At 44.0% G+C, this 22,745-nt stretch overlaps 4 protein-coding genes across 5 annotated transcripts; 1 reads left to right on the top strand and 3 right to left on the bottom strand.

The window, feature by feature from the left end:
- Nucleotides 1-2,468: 2,468 nt before the first annotated feature.
- Nucleotides 2,469-6,748, bottom strand: LOC124483416 (basement membrane-specific heparan sulfate proteoglycan core protein-like). Its single transcript, XM_047043863.1, has 8 exons — nucleotides 6,641-6,748; nucleotides 5,843-5,989; nucleotides 5,334-5,468; nucleotides 4,944-5,116; nucleotides 4,277-4,472; nucleotides 3,351-3,530; nucleotides 2,896-3,162; nucleotides 2,469-2,664 (listed from the first exon to the last, which is right to left on the bottom strand). The coding sequence occupies exons 1-8, from the start codon at nucleotides 6,687-6,689 to the stop codon at nucleotides 2,660-2,662; spliced, it is 1,152 nt and encodes a 383-aa protein (XP_046899819.1). The 5' UTR covers nucleotides 6,690-6,748; the 3' UTR covers nucleotides 2,469-2,659.
- Nucleotides 6,749-7,531: 783 nt separating this feature from the next.
- On the top strand, nucleotides 7,532-12,061 carry LOC124483398 (zinc finger protein 436-like). Its single transcript, XM_047043841.1, has 3 exons — nucleotides 7,532-8,191; nucleotides 8,933-9,268; nucleotides 9,801-12,061. Exons 1-3 carry the CDS (start codon nucleotides 7,975-7,977, stop codon nucleotides 11,108-11,110), a joined length of 1,863 nt encoding a protein of 620 aa, XP_046899797.1. The 5' UTR covers nucleotides 7,532-7,974; the 3' UTR covers nucleotides 11,111-12,061.
- An 81-nt stretch (nucleotides 12,062-12,142) lies between these two features.
- On the bottom strand, nucleotides 12,143-19,603 carry LOC124483407. Of its 2 annotated transcripts, none has more exons than XR_006957827.1 (4): nucleotides 19,294-19,598; nucleotides 18,226-18,582; nucleotides 16,795-18,048; nucleotides 12,143-12,291 (listed from the first exon to the last, which is right to left on the bottom strand). XR_006957827.1 is itself a non-coding variant. In XM_047043851.1 (4 exons), the coding sequence occupies exons 1-4, from the start codon at nucleotides 19,472-19,474 to the stop codon at nucleotides 17,057-17,059; spliced, it is 810 nt and encodes a 269-aa protein (XP_046899807.1). In that variant the 5' UTR covers nucleotides 19,475-19,603; the 3' UTR covers nucleotides 16,795-17,056. The 2 variants fall into 2 exon arrangements, 1 of the variants encoding a protein (XP_046899807.1); XM_047043851.1 differs by lacking the exon at nucleotides 12,143-12,291 and having other exon boundaries at nucleotides 16,795-17,175; nucleotides 17,896-18,048; nucleotides 19,294-19,603.
- A 1,014-nt stretch (nucleotides 19,604-20,617) lies between these two features.
- On the bottom strand, nucleotides 20,618-22,626 carry LOC124483752. Its single transcript, XM_047044296.1, has 5 exons — nucleotides 21,775-22,626; nucleotides 21,514-21,670; nucleotides 21,225-21,383; nucleotides 20,923-21,111; nucleotides 20,618-20,636 (listed from the first exon to the last, which is right to left on the bottom strand). The coding sequence occupies exons 1-5, from the start codon at nucleotides 21,902-21,904 to the stop codon at nucleotides 20,618-20,620; spliced, it is 654 nt and encodes a 217-aa protein (XP_046900252.1). The 5' UTR covers nucleotides 21,905-22,626.
- Between the last annotated feature and the right edge of the window lie 119 nt (nucleotides 22,627-22,745).

The raw sequence follows: 22,745 nt of genomic DNA, 5'->3' as shown, positions 1-22,745 counted from the left end.
ACAGTTACAGTAAAAGCAACACAGCTAAATGTGTGAACACACTTCCATAGAGTACACAAAAGGCTTTTGTCGTCACGGTGACATGGAGGGCTGTCCCTTGGAAGCATCGGAGGATGACGAGCAACGATCAATCTGTCAGGGGACCAACCTGGATGTGGTCAGACCACATCATCTTCCACTGAAACACCAACAACAGTTTCCTGCCTGCTTGGTGTTTTGCCTCCACAACCAAAGTTGGTTAAATATGAGAATGTGAGTTTGTGCTCAAGGGCTAAATATAGGGAGAGACATAGAGGGGAGGCAGAGATTGAGGGGGCGAGATAGGGAGAGAGAGAGGGAGAGAGAGAGAGGAAGAGAGAAAGGGGGAGAGGGAGGGAGAGGGGGGAGAGAGGGGGGGAGGAGGGGGAGAGGGAGAGACAGAGAAAGGAAAAGTAGAGAAAGGTAGGGGGGAAAGGGGGGAGTGAGGGAGAATTCTTAACAGGTATTGAATTACAGTCACCTACTTTACAGAAGCTGAATCATCACCCTTTGGCGAAATTTTCCAGAGTATTCCACAGTAACACACAGACTTATGGGTTACCACATTGAGGGATGGCCTACCGGACATGTGTGTGTTTGTCTGTGTGTGTGTGTGTGTGTGTGTGTGTAGTGTGGCGTGCATGTGTGTGTGTGTGTGTGTGTGTAGTGTGGCGTGTGTGTGTGTGTGTGTGTGTAGTGAGGCGTGCATGTGTGTGTGTGTGTGGTCCTGTGTGTCTGTAGAGGTACCACTCCACTTAACAGCTTAATCACATGAAGACAGAATACAGAGAAAAAAACATAGGAAAATTGTGTGTGTGTGAAGGGGGGAGATGTTACTGAGTGCGTGAGTGTGTGTGTGGGTGGGTGTGTGTATGTGTGTGTGTGTGTGTTACTGAAGGACCTTTGGGAAAGTAGCTCTCAAGACATTTCCCCAGAGTGAAGGAATCTGGGCAGTCTTTAATTATCTATCCTGATGATGGATGAAGAGATTCTCTCTCACACACACACACACATATGTGTATATATATATCTAAACAAATCCCTTTCTGCAACAACCACAGGACTGAGGACCCAAATGATCAACTCACAGACAGGATCAGAGTCGACAGGGTCCAAGGTGGAGGGCCCAGGGTGCAGGGTGGAGGGTCCAGGATCCAGGGTGGAGGGCCCAGGGTCCAGGGTGTAGGGTCCAGGGTGGAGGGCCCAGGGTCCAGGGTGTAGGGTCCAGGGTGTAGAGTCCAGGGTGGAGGGTCCAGGGTGGAAGGCCCAGGGTCCAGGGTGGAAGGCCCAGGGTCCAGGGTGGAGGGGCCAGGGTCCAGGGTGGAGGGCCCAGGGTCCAGGGTGTAGGGTCCAGGGTGTAGGGTCCAGGGTGGAAGGCCCAGGGTCCAGGGTCCAGGGTGGAAGGCCCAGGGTCCAGGGTGGAGGGGCCAGGGTGGAAGGCCCAGGGTCCAGGGTGGAGGGGCCAGGGTCCAGGCTCAAGAGCAGGGCTCCCAAACTTTATAGAATCCACAAAGCAATAGCTGGCATGAAACACACAAGTGTGTATGTGTGTATGTGAGTGTATGTGTGTATATGAGTGTGTATATGTGTGTATGTGGGCTTGTGTATAGTCACGGTTGTTGCCGTCCACACAGTCTTGCTCTGATCCAGCCGTGACACAGTATAATCACATGATCACACATGATACTGCAGCTCACCGGAGGCGATTTTGGGTCAAGCTCCATCCAGTCAAATGGGAAACCGTCAAGGGGAAACTATGGAAACCATCCAGGTGGTAACTGTGGCAACCGACTGGAAGTGCACCTTCCTTTGACCTTTCACTTCCTGGGAAAACTTCTCTCACCTGATTGGTTCCTTCCTGTTCTGTATATAATAACTCTGACTAATGGAGTGCCGGTGTGTACTCTAAGCTGTGCTGGGACTCTAATGTAAACTAGTAGCATGCATTAGTGACTGTGTGTTTGTGTGTTTGTGTGTGTGGGTGTGTGTGGATGTTGATCTATTGCAGCTAATGGACTCTGATATAAACAGCAGTTTCAAAATGACGTGTAAGAAATTGTTACACACACACACATACAGATGCACACGCAAATCACACACATACTTGCTCACACACACACACATTTACTTTAGGAGATGTTCCTTCAACTTTGCAATCCCTCAATCCCTTTAACGTCCCCTCTCCTCCCCTCCTCCCCTCCCCCCTCCCCCCTCCTCCCCCTCTGTGAAGTGAGGGGGCGGGGGGAGGAGAAAAAGTGCAGATGTTTCCTCTCCACTTTTAAAAGATGGAAGATGTGTTTATGTGTGTGTGTACATGTGTGTGTGTGTTTGTTTATGTGTGTGTGTACATGTGTGTGTGTGTGTGTGTTAGAGGTTATTTCTGTAAAGCAAGGGTGTTTACCTGATTGTAAATACATTACTAAGTACACATATTAATATATATGCATGACGACAGATGAGACCCAGTTTATTATCAATTTAAATCCCTCATTTGACCTGGAAACAGGGCTACTCCGCTATATGATTGGTTCTGTGGTCAGTGTATAGCTTCTGAGTCTCCATGGGAACGATCTCATCTTGCAGTAGAGTTGGGGAGGCGGAGCTTCACGCGTGTGTCATCAGTGTGGGACGCCATGATGGGTCAGGCTGTGGAGGAGGGAGGGAGGGTCAGAGAGAGACAGAGAGAGAGACAATGAGAAAGAGACAGGGACAGCAAGAGAGAGAGAGAGAGAGAGAGAGAGAGAGAGAGAGAGAGAGACAGAGACAGAGACACAGAGAGAGAGAGAGAGAGAGAGAGAGAGAGAGAGAGAGAGAGAGAGAGAGAGAGAGAGAGAGAGAGAGAGAGAGAGAGAGAGAGAGAGAGAGAGATGATCTCACCTTTTACTGTGACCCTGGCCAGGGCCTCATTGGAGCCCACATGATTACTGGCCAAACATTTGTAGCTCCCGCTGTCAGTCATCTGCACCTGGCCAATCAGGAGCTTGCCGTCCTGGGTTGTCTCCGCCCCCTGGGGTAGTGCAGCCCCGCCTACCCGGGTCCAGAGGAACGTGATTGGGTGAGAGCCGTGGGCAAGGCACTGGATGAGCAGGGCGTCGCCGGGGCGGAGTCGCAGCTGCTCAGGAAGACAGGTGGTGTAGGGAGGGGCTGGAGGGCACACACACACACACACACATAGACACACATACACACACACACACATACACATGCACACACATAAACAAGATATGTATTACTTCAAATACTTGTAGGCATGTGTGTGTGTGTTTATGTGTGGGGGGGGGTCCTCAGTGCACACGCGCACACACACACAGGTACACAGATACACCACTCACAGTCCACCTCCATCTGTGTGTATGCCTGGCTGGTGCTGTGTGTGTTGGTGGCGTTGCAGATGTACTGTCCTGAGTCCTGGCGCCCCACGCTGGGCAGAGTCAGAACTCCACCCTCCACTCTGTGTCTCCACGGCAACGGGGCACGCAGCTTGGACCAGGTGATGACAGGGGGGGGGGATCCTGGCGGATAGCAGACATAGCTTTCATTATCTGACTAGAATATACATGATCCTGACTAGAATATCCATGATCCTGACTAGAATATACATGATCCTGACTAGAATATCCATGATCCTGACTAGAATATCCATGATCCTAACTAGAATACGTGATCCTGACTAGAATATACATGATCCTGTCTAGAATATACATGATCCTGTCTAGAATATACATGATCCTGACTAGAATATACATGATCCTGACTAGAATATACATGATCCTGACTAGAATATCCATGATCCTGACTAGAATATACATGATCCTGACTAGAATATACATGATCCTGACTAGAATACGTGATCCTGACTAGAATATACATGATCCTGACTAGAATATACATGATCCTGACTAGAATATCCATGATCCTGACTAGAATATCCATGATCCTAACTAGAATACGTGATCCTGACTAGAATATACATGATCCTGTCTAGAATATACATGATCCTGTCTAGAATATACATGATCCTGACTAGAATATACATGATCCTGACTAGAATATACATGATCCTGACTAGAATATCCATGATCCTGACTAGAATATACATGATCCTGACTAGAATATACATGATCCTGACTAGAATACGTGATCCTGACTAGAATATACATGATCCTGACTAGAATACGTGATCCTGACTCGAAAATACATGATCTTGACTCGAATATACATTATCAGGCGTGATAGCATGACTAAGATACATGATTACCCCGGGCACGACACTCCATGGTGATGGTCTGACCCACCACAGCTGTAATCTCTGCCTTAGTTACGGACGCCACCGGTGCCATGGAAACGCCCTGGCCTCCATCGACGACGACCTCGACCTTGGCCTCGGCAACGCCCTCGCTGTTCCTCGCCTGGCACATGTACACGCCAGAGTCCTCCGGGCGAGCCGCCGCCACCTGCAGCACAGCGAGTTACCGTGGTTACTGCCGTGTGTCTGGGTGTGCACCGTATGCGTGTGAGGTGTTTTTTTTGTGTTTTTTCCCACAGGTACACCCTCGCACTTTTGAGGTTCATGTTGTTAAATTGTTTAATTGTAACTTGTTCAGCTACATGCTCTTATTGTTCTTCCCTTTGGGACTTATTTAGTTTTCCCAATTTATGCTTCATGTTTGGCTACCCACAATGTTTGGGGCTATCTAGTTGTTATGATCAGTGACCTATGCACTTTTGTAAAACTCTCTTTTGGAAATCGCTTTGGATAAAAGCGTCGCTAAATGCATAAATGTAAATGTGTGTACAGCATGTGTTGCGTTTGTGTTGACTGTGTGTTAGAGGAGAGAGTGAGTTTGTATGTATTTGGAATGCAAGTTTGTGTTTACATACATGCGTGTGTGTGTGCATGCCTGTGCGTAATGCATGTGTCTAACCTGCAGCGTTCTGGTGTCATCGGTTGCTGTGGTAACGAGCTGATGGGTGGAACCCTGGTGTTGCCAGGTGACGGAGGGGCGTGGCCTACCTGTGGCACGGCACTCCAGAGATACAGGTTCACCCAGTCGGACACGCAGGGGCCCTGCCGGGGTCACCCGCACCTTAGGAGACACTGGGGAGACATGCAGACACACACACATGTACAAACACACACACACACACACATGTATAAACACAAACACACACATGTATAAACACAAACACACACATGTATAAACACAAACACACACAAATCAAAAAATTCAAAAAACACTCATGCACACAAACACACATCCTCTTCCCTCCCCCCCTCTTCATCCCCCCCCCCCCCCCCCCTCCTCCCTTCTTACTTCTGATGGTCAGAGTAGCTGTTGCTGTGCTCCTCCCCGCCAGGCTGGTTGCTATGCAACGGTATTGGCCCTGGTTAGCAGGCCGAACCCCAGCTACTGTCAGTACAGAACCATCTGGACCGATCTTCACGTTGTCTAAGACAGACCAAATCAAACTGGTTAGAACTGGGCTGGGTACATGTTTCTATGTGTGTGTGTATCTGTGTGTGTGTATCTGTGCGTGTGTGTGTGTATCTGTGTGTGTGTATCTGTGCGTGTGTGTGTATCTGTGTGTGTGTATCTTTGCGTGTGTGTATCTGTGTGTGTGTGTGTGTATCTGTGTGTGTGTGTGTGTATCTGTGTGTGTGTGTATCTGTGTGTGTGTGTGTATCTGTGTGTGTATCTGTGTGTGTGTATCTGTGTGTGTGTGTGTATCTGTGTGTGTGTATCTGTGTGTGTGTATCTGTGTGTGTGTGTGTATCTGTGTGTGTGTATCTGTGTGTGTGTGTGTATCTGTGTGTGTGTCCTACCTGGAAGCGGCTGGTTGTTGGTTCTCCTCCACTCCAGGTGGACGGGCTGCGTCCCGCTGACCACCCGGCAGCGCAGACTGGCTGTCCCCCCCTGCAAGGCCCATAACACCCTGGGCTCCAGGGACAGGGCCGGGGCCTGGGCCCCCACTGGGGGAGGGGAGGGGGGAAGGGGGAGATGAAGAGAGGAGGAACAGGACACTGATAGACACTCAAATAATCAATATACATTAACTATCACACAAACTCAGTGAACTTTTGATCGGGTCTGGGAAAGAAAAAAATAGTGCAAACAATGCCACCCCAAGGCAAACAGCCAATCACCATCAAACAGAGATATGACAAAGCCAATCAGCAGCGAACATTGATGACACAACTGATCTAAAACAAACAAAGATAGCCTTAGACTCCATTTTGATGAATCAGCAATACTAAACTCAAGTATCGAGTTTGCAAAAATAAAAAACACCTAAATTAAAATAAACCAATTAACAAAAAAAACATTGAAAAATGTTTGTTTTCAACCCAGTCATCAAATCACAAAGCTAGTCTTAGATACAATGATCGCTAACTAACAAAGCTAAGATGAGTGTTACAAGTCTATTCTGTTCAATTCTAGGTACAGCTCAGCGGTAAGAGCATTCACCTGCAGATCTAGAGGTTGCAGGTTCAAAATCTCCCCTTCCCCAGATGTAGCTTTGTATAAAAGCCCTTTTTTTTATAAAACACATTCTTATTATTCTTGTTATTCTGTTCTATTGTGCACCCAAAGCCCTGGAGGGCATCCAGGTGCAGCATTACCTGTGCGGAGCAAGCAGCTGATCAACAGAGCTGTCCTAAAACCATCCATGATGCCGACAACAGTGACCTGATTCTTTCTCTCTCTGTTTCTATCACTCCCTCTCTCACTCCCTCCCTCCTACCTCCCCCTCCCCCTCTCCTCTTTCTCTCACCTGTGAACCCTATGTCTACTAGCCACTCTGTAGACACCCGCCCCCTCTATCGATTTGACCTCACTCTCTCCTCCCCTCACTCACACTCTCTCTCTTCTACTCTGCTTTCATTTCTCATTTTTCTTTCAATATTTCTCTCTCCCCTGCTTAAACTTTATTAATATCTATTCTCTCTCCCTCTCTCTCTCTCTCTCTCTCTCTTTCTCTCCCTGTTCAAGCTGTCTTTCTTTCTGTACTTGTCTCTCTCTTTTTCTCAGGTTTTCTCCTCTCTCTGTGTTCTCTCTCATCTATTCTCTTTTCTTTGCCAGCAGTAACACAGAACCCCCTTGTGGTAAAACATTGACAGTGAGCAAGACAGTGTTCTGAAAAGTTGTCAAATGACAATCTTTGTGCTGTCGTACATACTGTGGACACTTAGATATACAGTATAGGGATATAAGGTGTGTTATTTCACATTCTACATTTTGGGGAAAGTATTTCAACACATATTAGCATAACCTTATCAGTGTCACCATAGTAACAACACATTTTGTAAAAAAAAAACGTTCTTTGTCTTTTCATGTGACACACACAAGAGAGAACCTTATCAGTATCACTGTAACAAAGTTTTTTGTCAGAAATTTCAGTTGATTATTCATGAGGACACACGGGGAGAAACCTTATCAGTGTCAACACCGTCCATACAGTTGTGGTCAAAAAGGAAATTTGGCTCATTATATGAGGAAACACAGGACCCACCTGTTCTGAAGTAATCTGGCCGCTTTCGGCCATGCGATTAGATTGTGTCTTGAAAATGGGTTGTTCAAAAGAAAACAAGGGATCGTGAATTCGGATGAGTTCATGTCCAGTCTGGGGTTTAATCTGGCCCAACCTTCGGATGTGTTGTTCAACGCTTTTTTAGCGGGATTGGGATACCTCCGATGCAAAAATCTGGATTCTCCAGATGAACAAGGGTGGATTCAGTGTGGATTTCAGGAACAAAATCGAAAAAAACTTTACTGCTTTTTTTTCGAATTTTAAAACATGGCTCATTTGGTAAAAAAAAAAAAAAAGGCGCTGCTGGTCAAGTCACGTGATTCGTGGTCACATTCGGAGCTGCCGCTTACATAGCGCCGCCATGTTTTTCTGCAGCTGTGTTTCTGGCGTGGAGAACGACGAGCTAATAGCCAACGTAGTTGTGCAATGTGTAATTTCTCCACAGCCAACATGTCTAAACTAATTGTGCTTAGAGAATGTATCAGGGATATATTAGCAATGGCAGCTTTGGAGATTTTCGGAGTTGTTGAAAAAACGCTTGCTGAGTACAACGAAGAAATCTCTCGCTCCGAGGAGGAGAGGAAGCGGCTACAACGGCTGTTGGACATTGTCACTCAACCCGAGATCAAGCTACTCCGAACAGGTTTGATATGTTACAATCTACGGTGTCCAAGACAGAGTAATCGCTATTGTGTTGCTTTCTGACCAGGGTTAGTGTTTATAATGAAGAATCTGCAAAGAGTTAAGCCAGATGCAGTAGCCTACTTATTCTTGGAAGCAATTCGTGAATAAATAAGTTTTTTGTTAAGTAAACAACAGGATCCCGTAAATTCATGGGGTGTCCTGTAAACAAAGTAGGTTACTTTGCAGGAGTGACATCCGTTTTGGTAACCTTAGCCGACAGCTGGATTGGCAAGATTACGACCACTCGAGAATCCATGTGGCCAAATTCCAAGCATTTTGTTTACTCTCAAACCAAAGTGGTTGGGACCAATCAGCGTTTTATGAGGAACGATTGGCAGCGTGGGTTGAAGTTGGTCTGCGACAGATGGTGAAAGACAGATGGTTCATCCAATCACCAGCCAAGTACTTTGGCACCGCAAAGTGCCTGCCATTTCCAAACTATTCCCAAGGATTTAAAACTTGGAAATAAACTTGATTCTCACTGTTGATGTCAATCTGGAGGAAAGAGAATATGCTTAACAAACAAACCATGCCAGATTCTTTAATTTCAACTGGTCAATTTTCTTTTTTTTTGCCAGACATTAGGCTGCCATTTATTTTGGCATTACTGAACTGATTTAGTGACAAAATGATAATTGACAAATTAAACTGTCCCTACAGCGGCTACATCTAACTGTTGTCTTGCCTCTTCTGTTCCCAGAAGTGCAGCAGCTCTCTCTCCCGGAGCCCCCACAGATTAAAGAGGAACAGGAGCTGTGGACCAGTCAGGAGGAAGCGCAGCTCCAAGGACTGCAGTCTGAAACTACAGACTCTATATTCACCCAGGAATCAGATTTTTCACACTTGAAAATGTCCAAATTACATATGATGAGAGAATTTTTCAGTGAGAGATTATCAACAGCAGTTTCAGAAATTTTTGGATCCATTGAAATAACTTTTGCTGAGTACAAAGAAGAAATCTCTTGTTCCAAGGAGGAGAGGAAGCGGAGGTTGATTAACATGGTCACTCAATCAAAGATAAAGTTATACAAAACAGGTTTGATATTCATACATTCAATCTGCTGTGTGTAGAATCGTTATGTCATGTAGGAGGGGGAAAGCTGAATTGGAAAGGTGTGGTTGGTGCTGTTGCATCATTACATGGTCCACAGCGTTACATTTCATTATAATTTTAGTCGACAGTCTTCCTTGTTGACAATGTTAGTCATCCTATAGAGTGATGGTGGAGGTATTGTCAGGAGCAGGTTTCTCTTCAGAGGGTTTTAGCTGGCAGTTCTCCAGAAGATGGTGCACATTCCATGAAATAATTGAACAAATAAAATGTGGTTATTCAACCAGACTGTCCTTTACGAAGGCTACATCTGTTTTATCGCCTCTCCTGTCACCTGTACAACATTAAAGGTTGAGCTTTCGACTAGTATAAAGTATTTGTGTCTGTTGTGTAGCATGGTAGGTCCGGTTTTGTTTTAATTGATTGGTCATGTTATTCTACCACATGTTTTGTAGAGCGAGTTGAGTAACAAATGAATGAAGATTACAATAATTTTCCTTTCTCTTCTGTCTCCCAGATGTGCAGCAGCTCTCTCTCCCGGAGCCCCCACAGATTAAAGAGGAACATGAGCTGTGGACCAGTCAGCAGGAAGAGCAGCTCCAAGGACTGCAGTCTGAAACTACAAACTCCATATTCACTTCTCTCAGTGTGGAACATTACTCTGATCAGGAGGGCTCCTCTGAATGTTCCCATGTTGACCAGACTGTTAAAATGGAGAACAGAGAAGGAGACTCTCTACCCACCAACACAACTGAGGCGAAAATCAAAGCAGAGCCTCATGTACAAGACACTGAAGCACCAGAACCAGACAGTGACTCTCAGCCCCTCTCTGTTGTAGCTCCAGACTGCCCTGCAGTTCAGAGTTCGGAGGAACATGGAGGAGTGATGCCCTTGCGAAAGACGATCAATTCAACAATAACCCAAGTACATTCAGCTGTTCCAGGGGCAAAGATGCCACAAGGAAGTCCCACAGGAGTGAAAGTACATCAGTGTCAAGAATGTAGTAAAACATTTAGTCATGAGTCAAATCTTCTTAATCATATGAGGACACACACAGGACAGAAACCATGTCAGTGTCAAGAATGTAACAAAACATTTAGTCGTAAGTCTCATTTGGTTGCGCATATGAGGATACACACAGGAGATAAACCTTATCAGTGTCAACAGTGTAGCAAACTCTTTACTTTTAAGACTAATCTTGTTGAACACATGAGGACACACACAGGAGAAAAACCTTATCAGTGTCCACATTGTAGCAAACGTTTTTCTCAAAAGGGTGGTCTGATTGAACACATAAGGACACACACCGGAGAGAAACCATTTCAGTGTCAAGAATGTAACAACACTTTCAGTCGCAAAGATAGTTTGGTTGCACACATGAGAACACATACAGGAGTGAAACCATATCAATGTCAGGAATGTAGCAAACTCTTTACATACAAGGTAAACCTGGTTCAACACTTGAGGACACACACAGGAGAAAAGCCTTACCAGTGTCAACAATGTACCAAAGTCTTTTCTCAAAACAGTAGTCTGGTTAAACATATGAGGACTCACACAGGAGAGAAACCCTTTCAGTGTCAAGAATGTAACAACACTTTTAGTCATAAAGCTACTTTGGTTGATCATATGAGGACTCACACAGGAGATAAACCATATCAGTGTATAGCATGTAACAAGAGATTTAGCCAGAACAATCAATTGGTGTCTCATACAAGAACACATACGGGGGAGAAACCATATCAATGTCAACAGTGCAGTAAACAGTTTGCTCATAAGAGTCGTCTGGATGGACACATGAGGACACACTCAGGAGAGAAATCTTAACAGTGTCAACAATATTACACTTGGTCATGAATTTAATTTGTCAGTACACATGACACAGTGTGATGAATGGAACAAGACTATAATTAGCTTGGCCTTGTTAGCTTGTCATTGTTTGCCTGAGAGCAATGGCTGTACGTTTTTATCATTCTCAAAACAAAGACACGAATAGTTTTTTCGTTGTGTACAATTCACAAACATACAGAATATTTTGAAGATAAATTTAAGTCTCTCGTTGGGAACATAGTTAGCATATATGTAGCATCATAGCGCAATGCTTTTACTTGTTTCATAGCCAGTTTGATGTTATAGACAACAGCATGTTGGTTATGATAAACCTGCAGTTAGTAGGCCTAATCACTGTATTTATTTTTCACTGTTTTTTTTACAGTGATTCATTTATAGACTCACATGCTTCTTGCTGGAATTTTTTTTAATGCTCATGATCTTATTAGAACTAGTAGGCTTGTGTTATAAAATAATGGTGCAGCTATTTAGATCAAACAGGCAATTACACAAATTGAACAGTCAACAATCAATCAGGTCTATTCCATGTAAATGCAAGTGTGTGTACATGTGCATATCTAACACAAATAAATCAATTATTCATGAAAGGAGTCTTGTGAGCTTCCATCATGGTAGTGATGTTTTTAAATCATGTTACTTATAAACCTTATGTAATTTCTCCAAATAGCTTATATGATTCAGCATAAAACCATAGCTTTCCTGCAGACGGCAGTGTTTGAATATAATGTGCCAGATTCCACACAGAGGGCAGGCTGTAGAGGTGAGCTAGCCTGAAGACACACAGGACAGACTGTAGAGGTGAGCTAGCCTGAAAACACACAGAGGGCAGGCTGTAGAGGTGAGCTAGCCTGAACACACAGAGGGCAGGCTGTAGAGGTGAGCTAGCCTGAAGACACAGAGGGCAGGCTGTAGAGGTGAGCTAGCCTGAAGACACACGGGCTGCGTCTTGTCAAGGGAATTCCTTATCCACAAGAATTAGTAGTGAATAGATTGACTCAAGTCTTAAAATCAGGTTCAGAACAGTTTATTTATTTGACACAAATTAGCCCAAATAATAAACATAATAAATTAAATGTATACACAAATGCATATTGTCGCTGTGCTGGTTACATTTGTGATAATGTTGACAGGTTAATTGAAAAGCGAATGGCGTTTACCCAAGCTAAGGCACATGGCGCACGCACTGATGATAGGTATGAGAATATTGTCATTCATGTCGGCACCAATGATGTTAGGCTGAGGCAGTCAGAGGTCACGAAGGTTAATATTGCTCGGGCATGTGACCTTGCTCAAAAGATGAGTCGGCATCGAGTAATAGTCTCTGGCCCACTACCTGCTAGGGGGACTGACGAGATCTACAGCAGGCTTGTCTCTCTCAACCGCTGGTTGGCTCGCTTTTGCTCAGAACAGGGTTTAGGATTTGTAGATAATTGGTCTCGTTTCTGGGCCAAACCTGGCTTGTTGAAAAGTGACGGGCTCCATCCTAGCTGGAGAGGTGCTTTTCTTTTGTCTAGGAATATTGAAGCTATTCTAAAGCAGACCTGACACTCACTAGAACAAGCCGGGCTACAGTCTCTTAGAGAGTCTGATAGGTATGTTGATAGGCATGCTGTGAGCTGTTGGGGCCCCGATAGCTCAGCTTGTAGTGTAGCCAGGGTGGTTGCTGATGTTGTTTTTCCCATTGAGACGGTGTCGGCCCCCCGCCCTTTTTCCAAATTCCGGCCCTCAATTATTAGGAATTATACCAATTTAATATATATTCAGCCTTGCTCACCCGTTGCTCTTCCAACTCAGTTTCCTGATAACAGTGCCACCTTTTCAGAAGTATTATCTACGTCTAAAGCTGCCAAAAACCCATACTGGAATGTTGGGCTCCTAAACATCAGATCTCTATCCACAAAGGCCGTTTTGATTAATGATCTGATGTCTGACTGCAGCCTGGACCTGATTGGTCTCACCGAAACCTGGCTAAAACCTGATGAATATTTCCCCCTGAATGAAGCTTCGCCTCCTGATTTTGCGTATTCACACATCCCTCGTGTTTCAAAGAAAGGTGGTGGTGTTGCTATGTTATATAAAGCTAGCTTCAACCTCAGCCTAAAATCTGTCAATACCTTTAAATCATTTGAGATAATTTGTATGAAACCACCAACTACTTTAAAAAGGACTAATTCTACTACTGTTGCCCCCCCTCCTTCGTTTTGTATAGTTACTCTATACCGGCCCCCTGGCCCATACTCCCTCTTCCTTGAGGAATTTGCTGATTTTAGTGCTGATCTTGTGACATACACTGACAATATCTTAATTATGGGTGATTTTAACATTCATGTCGATGACCCAAAAGATCCTCTAAGTAAGGCCTTTACTGCTCTTATGGATTCCACAGGTCTCACTCAGGTGGTTTCTAAACCTACCCATCTTCACTCGCATACATTGGATTTAGTTCTCACGCGGGGAATCAAGATTAGTGATGTCATTGTTCATACCCACAATCCTATATTATCAGACCACTGCCTGGTAACCTTTAAAATGGATCTCTGCCAGAGCCTTGGAGGCACCCAGAATATTTCTATTAGCCGCTGCTTAACCCCAAATACAGCTCTGGAACTGGCTAGTATTCTACCCGCTGCACTAGAAGCACTTGATGTCCCGAATAAATCATTAAATGCTAAAACAAGGGATCTGAATTTGGTTCTTCAGCAATCCCTAGATTCTGTTGCTCCACTCAAACCAAGGAAAAGAATAGACAAGAAACTGGCTCCATGGTATTCAGAGGAAACCCGCACTCTCAAGAGGTCCACTAGAAAATTAGAGCGTAAGTGGCGTACCACTAAATTGGAGGTTTTCCGCCTGGCCTGGAAGGACAGCCAAATAGAGTACAAGCAAGTCCTCATCAGGTCCAGATCAGAATATTTCTCTAAGTTGATTAGTAAGAACAAACACAACACTAAGTTCCTATTTGATACTGTTGCAAAACTCACTAAGAAAAGTACACTCTGTGTTAGTTCAGATCTCTCTCCCAATGATTTCTTAGATTTCTTTGACCAAAAAATCTATGCAATAAGGGACAAACTACAGACTTGTCCTGGAGGAGTGGCCATCAACACTGATTTTCCCTCTGTACCCAGCATTCTGCATGTTGAGACTCTCACTCACTTTAACCCTATTTCTATGGAAGCATTCATCAAGCTGATAGATTCCTCGAAACCCACTAGCTGCCTTCTCGATCCCCTCCCTGCCAAACTTTGTAGGGAACTTCTCCATATTATTGGACCGCCCATGCTTAGTATTATTAATGAATCTCTTGTAACTGGACAAGTCCCTGACGATTTCAAACAAGCTATTATCAAGCCCCTTCTTAAAAAACCAAACCTGGATCCAGGTTGTCTTAGCAATTACAGGCCCATTTCAAATTTGCCATCTCTCTCCAAAATTTTGGAAAAAGCTGTGGCAAAACAGCTCACTGAGCACCTCTCCTCAAATCAGCTCTATGAACCTCTCCAGTCTGGATTTCGTCTTCACCACAGCACTGAAACTGCATTAGCCAAGGTAGTCAATGATCTATTATTAGCCTCTGACGCGGGCTTTAGCTCTGTCCTTGTTCTTCTAGACCTAAGTGCAGCTTTTGACACTGTAGATCATGAGATTCTCCTGGAACGTATGGAGAACTATGTTGGGATTTCTGGTACTTCACTTCAGTGGTTCAGATCGTATCTATCTGATAGATCACAATATGTCCACTATGATGGTTGCTCATCCAGGAGCTCCATTGTAAAATACGGAGTACCACAGGGTTCAGTTTTAGGCCCTCTGTTATTTTCACTCTATATGTTGCCTTTAGGAAACATAATTAGAAGTTTTGGGGTAGATTTTCACTGCTATGCAGATGATACTCAGCTATACATGTCTATAAAGCCGGGAGAATTTCCACATGCTATGGAAACCTGTGTTTCCGGGTTGAAAACTTGGATGACTGCAAATTTCCTTCTTCTTAATTCGGATAAAACCGAGGTTCAAATTTTTGGTCCGAAAAAACACCGAAATAATTTATCCCATCTAACCTTAGACTTAGACGGCGTCAAAGTATCTCAAAGCCAGCTGGTAAAAAATCTGGGAGTCACAATGGACCCAGACCTTTCATTTGAGTACCATATTAAGCAAATCACCAGAACAGCATTTTTCCATCTACGTAATATTGCCAAAATACGAAAATTCCTCTCAAAGGATGATGCTGAAAAACTAATACATGCTTTTGTTACGTCCCGATTGGACTACTGCAATGTGTTGTTCTCTGGCCTCCCAATTACCTACCTAAAAAACTTACAGCGGGTGCAAAATGCTGCTGCTAGACTATTGACTAAAACTAGAAAGTTTGATCATATAACATCGACTCTTATCTCTTTACACTGGCTCCCTATCCAAGCCAGAGCTGATTTCAAAGTTCTACTACTAACTTACAAATCTCTGCATGGATTGGCACCACTGTACCTCTCCGGTCTCCTTGCACCCTATTGCCCCGCAAGGTCTCTAAGATCTCAAAATGCCGGCTATCTGGTAATACCCAAAGTTAAGAAAAAAACTGCTGGAGGTAGGGCGTTCTCATATAGAGCACCTCTTCTTTGGAACAAATTACCCATCTCAATTAAGGAAGCTGATACTGTCTCGACATTTAAAACTAGATTAAAAACGTTCTTGTTTAGTCAATTCTATGATTGTTAAAGGGAAGTATGTGTGTACTTTCTATGTAAACCTGGGATGTGTGCTTGCCTATGTGTGTATCACATGTAACTTTTAAATTTTAATTATAGCTTATGTTCACATTGCCCAGCTAGATGTTACAAATAAAGTAAACCTGTTACTGTATATTGTTAGTATTATTATTATTATAGTTCCGTTGCTGTATATTGTTACTGTTATAGTTTTTATTACTAGTTGGAGACAACGGGGGACTGGCTGTTTTCATCCTTATTCGTATAAGTATAACCTACTTTAGAGTTCTTTCCCCTGGAACAGATTTCATGTTCCAACTGAGGGGGGCTGTCGTTGTTTTGGTGTGTGGGGCTGCATCAAATACCCTTTTTGCTCTGTTAAATTGCTGCACTAGTCCACACTTGACCGGTGGGGATCTCATTCTATTTTGACTGTAACTGTTAGCTGCTCCTGGCATTCTCTAATCCCTGCTCTCCTCTCTGTCCCCCCCCCACACATTCCCTGTGGTGTGGGGGGTTTGAGCTGTCAGGACCTGCTTGGTCGTCGGTCTGCCAACGCTGAACCAGGTCGTCACCCGGAATCCAGTCTCCATGACGGCCAACAGCGAGTTTCCCGGTCCCATCCAACGTCTATAAAGCCGAACAATGGATTTTGGTGTTTCAAAACCCATTGACACTGTATGACTATGTTTAGCTTGTGTTCTGCTCCTCTCTCTTACCAACCGTCTCTGGAGGAGGGGATCCCTCTCTGAATTGCTCCTCCCAAGGTTTCTTCCATTTTTTCTCCCGGTGGGAGTTTTTCTGGGAGTTTTTCCTTGTCTTCCTTGAGGGTTTAGGTTGGTTGAGGGGCAGTTCTATGGGCGCATGTGAAGCCCTCTGTGACATGCTTGCGTGTAAAAAGGGCTATACAAATAAATTTGATTTGATTTGATTTGATTTGATTTGGTTTACGGGCGCTAACTCCAGTTTCAGTCCGACTCCAAATTCAATTATCGCTGAAGTCCCAAACAGTGCCTGGGATCTGTTCAATGCTGCCTGAATTTGGTTTCATTTTTGAAACTAAGTCAAACTTTAACAAGATTTGACAGTTTCATCTCTATGTGTGTCATCGCCAAAACTACCCGAATGAGGAACATGTTTTACACGTCGTTGACACCAACCCTAGTTTAGTTTTCACATATGACCAATAAGATTTGACTTGTAACTATAGCTGTTACTGCACTCCAGTCCCTGATCTGGGTGAGCTCCTGTGTATACTCATGTGTTTCCCAAGAGTGGATTTCTGGCTAAATCTCCTATTACATTGTTGACACGGATATGGTTTCTCTCCTGTGTGTGTCCTTCTGTGTTTAACCAGACTACCATGTTGAGCAAAGAATTGTTTACATTCCTGACACTGGTAAGGTTTTTCTCCTGTGTGTTTCCTCATGTGTTCAACCATATGATCCTTCCGGCTAAATCTGTTCTCGCAATAATGACATTTATAAGATTTCTCTCCTGAGTGTGTCCTCATATGTTTAACCAGACTACCATTTTGAGTAAAGCATTTTTTACATTCTTGACACTGGTAAGGTTTCTCTCCAGTGTGTGTTCTTATGTGTTCCACCAGTTGCAGTTTGGAAGTAAAGGCTTTCTTACATTCCTGACATGGATACAATTTCTCTCTTGTGTGAGTCCTCATATGTCTAGCCAGTGTACCACTTTGAGAAAAGAGTTTACTACATTCTTGACACTGATGTACTTTCACTCCTGTGGGACTTGCCTGTGGCAATTTTCCCCCTGGCACAGCTGAATGTACTTGTGTTATTGTTGAATTGATTGTCTCTCGCAAGGGCAGCACTCCTCCATGTTCCTCCAAACTCTGAGCTGCAGGACAGTCTGGAAATACAACAGAGAGGGGCTGAGAGTCACTGCCTGGTTCTAGTGCTGCAGAGTCTTGTACAGGAGGCTCTGCTTTGATTTGCTCCTCAGTTGTGTTGGTGGGTAGAGAATCTCCTTCTCTGTCCTCCACTTTAACAGTCTGGTCAACATGTGAACATTCAAAGGAGCTCTCCAGAGCAGAATCACGTTTCACACTGAGAGAAGTGAAGATGGAGCCTGTAGTTTCAGACTGCAGTCCTTGGAGCTGCTCTTCCTCCTGACTGGTCCACAGCTCCTGTTTCTTTTTAATCTGTGGGGGCTCCGGGAGAGAGAGCTGCTGCACATCTGGGGGAAGAAGAGGCAAGACAACAGACATCAGACAATTCTTTAGATGAAGCATGGACAGGGAAGCAGAAAGGAGAGATGAGTTTGAGTTATAAATCCCCTGTGCCCTGTGGGGGTTTATAAGTCCTATGGACTCAACACACAACAGGTTATAACATGAAAGTATTAATATCAAACCTGTTCGGTGTAGCTTGATCTCAGGTTGAGCAACAATGTCAAACAGCCGTTGTATCCGCACGCTCTCCTCCTTGAAATGAGAGATCTCTTCTTTGTACTCAGTAAATGTTATTTCAACGGCCCCCAAAATCTCTGAAGCTGCCGTTGTTAGTCGTTCACTGAAGAATTCTCTTATCATATGTAATTTGGACATTATCAAATTTGAAAACTCTGGCTGCCTGGTGTGTATGAAGTCTGTAGTTTCAGACTGCAGTCCTTGAAGCTGCTCCTCCTCCTGACTGGTCCACAGCTCCTGTTCCTCTTTAATCTGTGGGGGCTCCGGGAGAGAGAGCTGCTGCACTTCTGGGGACAGAGGAGCTGTGTTTCCCATGAATTACATAAACGTTGGCGACCCACAAAAGTATACTTTGTCAACCCCTTAGTGTCATAATGAACCAAAAATACTTGAACACTTTTCATAATAACATAAAAGATCTGTAACTAAGCTAAGAAAGTAGCAACGATTGAATGTTGAGCTGAAACCCACTGACAAGGAAAGCGTCACACCGTAGTCTAGCAACAAGTAAGCTTTAGTCTCGCACGCGGAGGACAGGAGAAACGGAGGATACATGTATTGAATTATGGAAACGGTAATAGTGCTTGTTAAATGTATCGTGTATGAGGTGCCACAACAGAACTGACAAAGTCGGGCAGAAATGTATTTGGATTGGGATGTAGGTTAGCAAAAATGGCTAGATCTAGCTAAGAGTAACATAAAGCAGTGTCAAATGTGTAGCTAGCTAGTAGGGTGACTGTTTCGTGTGTTAGAGATAAATAAATTAACGTTTTAGTAAAGCCTGTATCTGCTTATTGTGATGTTGTCCTAGCGAGTCTTGACAATCGCGCATATTTAATATAAAATGTTTAAAAACTTCTCATGTAAGCAAGGCATTCATCTGTTTCCACGTCATTACACCAACACAGGGACAGAAAGCAACACAAAAGCGATCAATGTTCTGGTTAGGCTACTTCATATCAGACGGAACGATTCTAGACAAAGCAGGTTATAACATGGTATAGATAACGAACCTGCAATATTGGGTTGAGTAACAACGTTCAACAGCCGATGTAGCCGCTTTCTCTCCTCCTCGGAACGAGAGACTTCTTCGTTGTACTCGATAAGCGTTTTTTCAACCACTCCGAAAATCTCTAAAGCTGCCGTTGATAATATCTCACCGATGAATTCTCTAAATACATACAGTTTCGCCATTTTGGCGGTGGAAAACTGATAATTTACACAACAACGGCAGACAGACGAAACACAGCTGCAGACAAAATGGCGGACTTCCGCAAGAGGCAGCTCCTACTGTGACGAAGATTCACGTGACTTAAGACGTGACTCAAACTGTTCCCGAACCCCGTGGGGAAGAGGGCCACAGCATCATGGCCACCAACAAAACTCAGCAAATCTTGATCTTGCTCTGGCTTTAGTTTATAGATATTCGTTGCCACAACGGACCGAATGGCTTCGCTTGCATCTTTCTCCACTGCCATTAGGGAACTACAACACAAACTTGCACACAACATCAGTCGTTCTCAGCCACTCCCTCTATTCGCTGATTCGCCGGTAGAAAATCAACCTGCAAAATTTGACTTACGTACCGAATGGCCAGACCGAGTACAGAAGCAAAATACAAATTGAGCGGAAGTACGTAGGAGGGCAGAGCCAGGCTAACAAAAAGTGACTTTGTCTCAAGATCTCTACCTTGCAGCTAATTTAAGCTCAACAATTGAACGGGGGGGGGGCTTATTACTTAAAGAGGAATTATTTACTGTGTCTTCTCAGTTACTATCAGGGCTTTGGAAAACGGTGCCTTGCTTAAGTAGGCTAATGGCTGTAGAACATAACATTTCATAATAATTTAAGTAAATCAAGCATCACTGCAAGACCCAGTTAAATGTTATACAGCTAGCAAACTAACGTTAGCTAGTATCGCTAACAACATTAGCTAACTCAACTTTGGTAGGCTATACTCTGTATTTGGAAGCTCGCTAAACTTATACTGTATCTAAAATAATATAAATATCCCCAAGTCAAGCTTTCGTGGATGTTCGCGTAATAGGCAGGGGCATAGCCAGGACATTATTTCTGGACACGCCACCTCTGGACAGGCTTTTATTTTGGGCAGTAGTTAGCTGCTAGTCTCCATTGAAGCACTGTCAGAATGCAGGTACGTTGGTTTGCGTCTTGCGCTGTTGATGTTGCGAATATGGGGCTTGTAGCTTAAGTGACAAATGACAATATGAGACGACTTTATAAAAAAAATACAAACATACTTTTTCAGCTTTGTACCATTTCTATTCAGGAGGGTTTAAAAATTATCCTGTTCATGTCAGACGGTTAAACGTAAGGTCAAGGACTGCTTACGGCCCTTGGAAGCAAGGTACACAATGTCTTGACAAACAGACAACACTTTCAAATGCAAGTCATCAGCAATATTGACATAATGATCCAGTGTTGGCTCCTCAGTGGCGCCTAGAATCCAGCTAACTACATTGTATAGTGCAAGGGGAACAACAGTTTGTGCTTCAGTGACATTCAAAGTTTCAGAAGTTGGAGGCCATGGGCATGACATGCCAGGAGTGTCACTAAGATGTCTTTTTAAGAACAACTCTGCTGTATATAGCGTCCTCGCGTCCTCTTGTTTTGTTTGGCACTTGGTTGTCCCTTTTTCATTTTTGCTTTCTGTCTGGCTCAACTCACTAGACTGTGTGGTTTCCACACCTGAAGGTAGCATGTCCAGGAGTGTATCTGTTGACAGAGTCTCTGCAAAAACCAGCTCGCTGATGTTGCGCTTGGTGGGGATGTGAAACACCAGCACAGCCTTGTTGCCAACTGATACATGTCTGTGCAAACAGCAAGACTTAAAAACTGTTTCTCCAAACAGGCCTGTCACACACATTTTGTGTAAAGCTGGCCTTGCACATGACAAATAATACAAAAAAAGCATTGCAAATACCTGTAGTTTGAAGCATCAAGACCTTCATTTGCTTTCACCAGTTCAATGAAGGCCTTCCTCAGCTGGCCCATTCTCAGCACTTCTTTGTTGACAAGCAGCCTTTGGCGAATGATCCTCTCACAGAATATCTTATAGCTGACATCAAACATGAACTCATTCCTAAAACACATATGATTGAGAAGTAAAGAAATTAATAAGTGGTGTGATTGTGTGAACATACAACAGAATGCAGATTGATAGATAATGTTAAGTTAGTAGCTCCTTGAAATGTAATATAATAATAAGTTACTGTTCTTTCTCTGGTTTTTCAGGCCTCGTCAAAAACCTGGTGTACTGCTTGTAACAGCCTTTGTGGTACTGCACCTCCATAGCCGCACAGGCTTTGTCTTTTATTTGTATCAGAATACGTTGGTCTTCCTTCAACTCGGCAGCTTTTTGCAATTGGCCTTAACGAAACAAAAAAGGATAGCTCAATGAGTTTGTTGACATGTCTTTCACAGATAATTGTACCTTTCAGTCACTCAACCACATTGTGTGTGTGTTTGTTTACCTGCTGTTAATATTTCAGCCTTTGACAGAGGATCCCTTTGTCGTTTGCCTGCTCGGTTGATACATTTCAAGTTTTTTTGGCAAATTATGCACAGGGCAGGAAGGATGGGGCCAGAGCCTGCAATTGGCATCCCTGACCTGGATCGCAGTTTCTTTGTTGGACTGGTGGTGCTGGAAGTCGATGAAATGGCCTCTTGGTCTTCGGTAGCTTCTTGTCTCTCATGTGCGAGACGTCTTTCCACCTTTGCGATGGCGTTTTAGTCAGTAAATCTACGGTAGCACGTGTGATGGAAGCCAGCATCCTCGGGAATATTGTCGAACTCCACATCAACACAGTGTCTGAAGTTCTCAGCCACGTCCCGAGACTCACCCTGCAACCCGAGCCACTTTTGTAGGCTTGTCCTGTAGGTATTCCATCGTGTAGTGGTGAAATGATTTACATCCTCGTGCTTGACTGAAGTAATATCCAACGTGTGATGGAAGCCAGCATCCTCGGGAATATTGTCGAACTCCACATCAACACAGTGTCTGAAGTTCTCAGCCACGTCCCGAGACTCACCCTGCAACCCGAGCCACTTTTGTAGGCTTGTCCTGTAGGTATTCCATCGTGTAGTGGTGAAATGATTTACATCCTCGTGCTTGACTGAAGTAATATCCAATATAATATCTTATGACGACATAAGGGAACATTTCAAGATCGGAGATTTCATGCCATGTGACCTTTAAGAACTTTACATCAAACAGGATTGAAAAGTTTAGAAACAAAAGTTTCCATAATGAATGAGTACTTGATGAGGACTCTACTGTCCTCTGATCTGCTCTGACTTATTGTTTTAGGCTTCTCTGTTCTCATCCACACTCTTATCTCCTTTCCATTCACTGTGTATGTGTTTGGGGCTATCTCGGTGTTATGATCAGTGACCTTTGCACTTTTGTAAAGCTCTCTCTTGGAAGTCGCTTTGGATAAAAGCG

Source organism: Hypomesus transpacificus, chromosome 21, assembly GCF_021917145.1.
Source record: "Hypomesus transpacificus isolate Combined female chromosome 21, fHypTra1, whole genome shotgun sequence".
In the NCBI taxonomy this organism is placed as follows: Eukaryota; Metazoa; Chordata; class Actinopteri; order Osmeriformes; family Osmeridae; genus Hypomesus; species Hypomesus transpacificus.
This window is presented reverse-complemented; position numbering and strand designations above follow the sequence as displayed.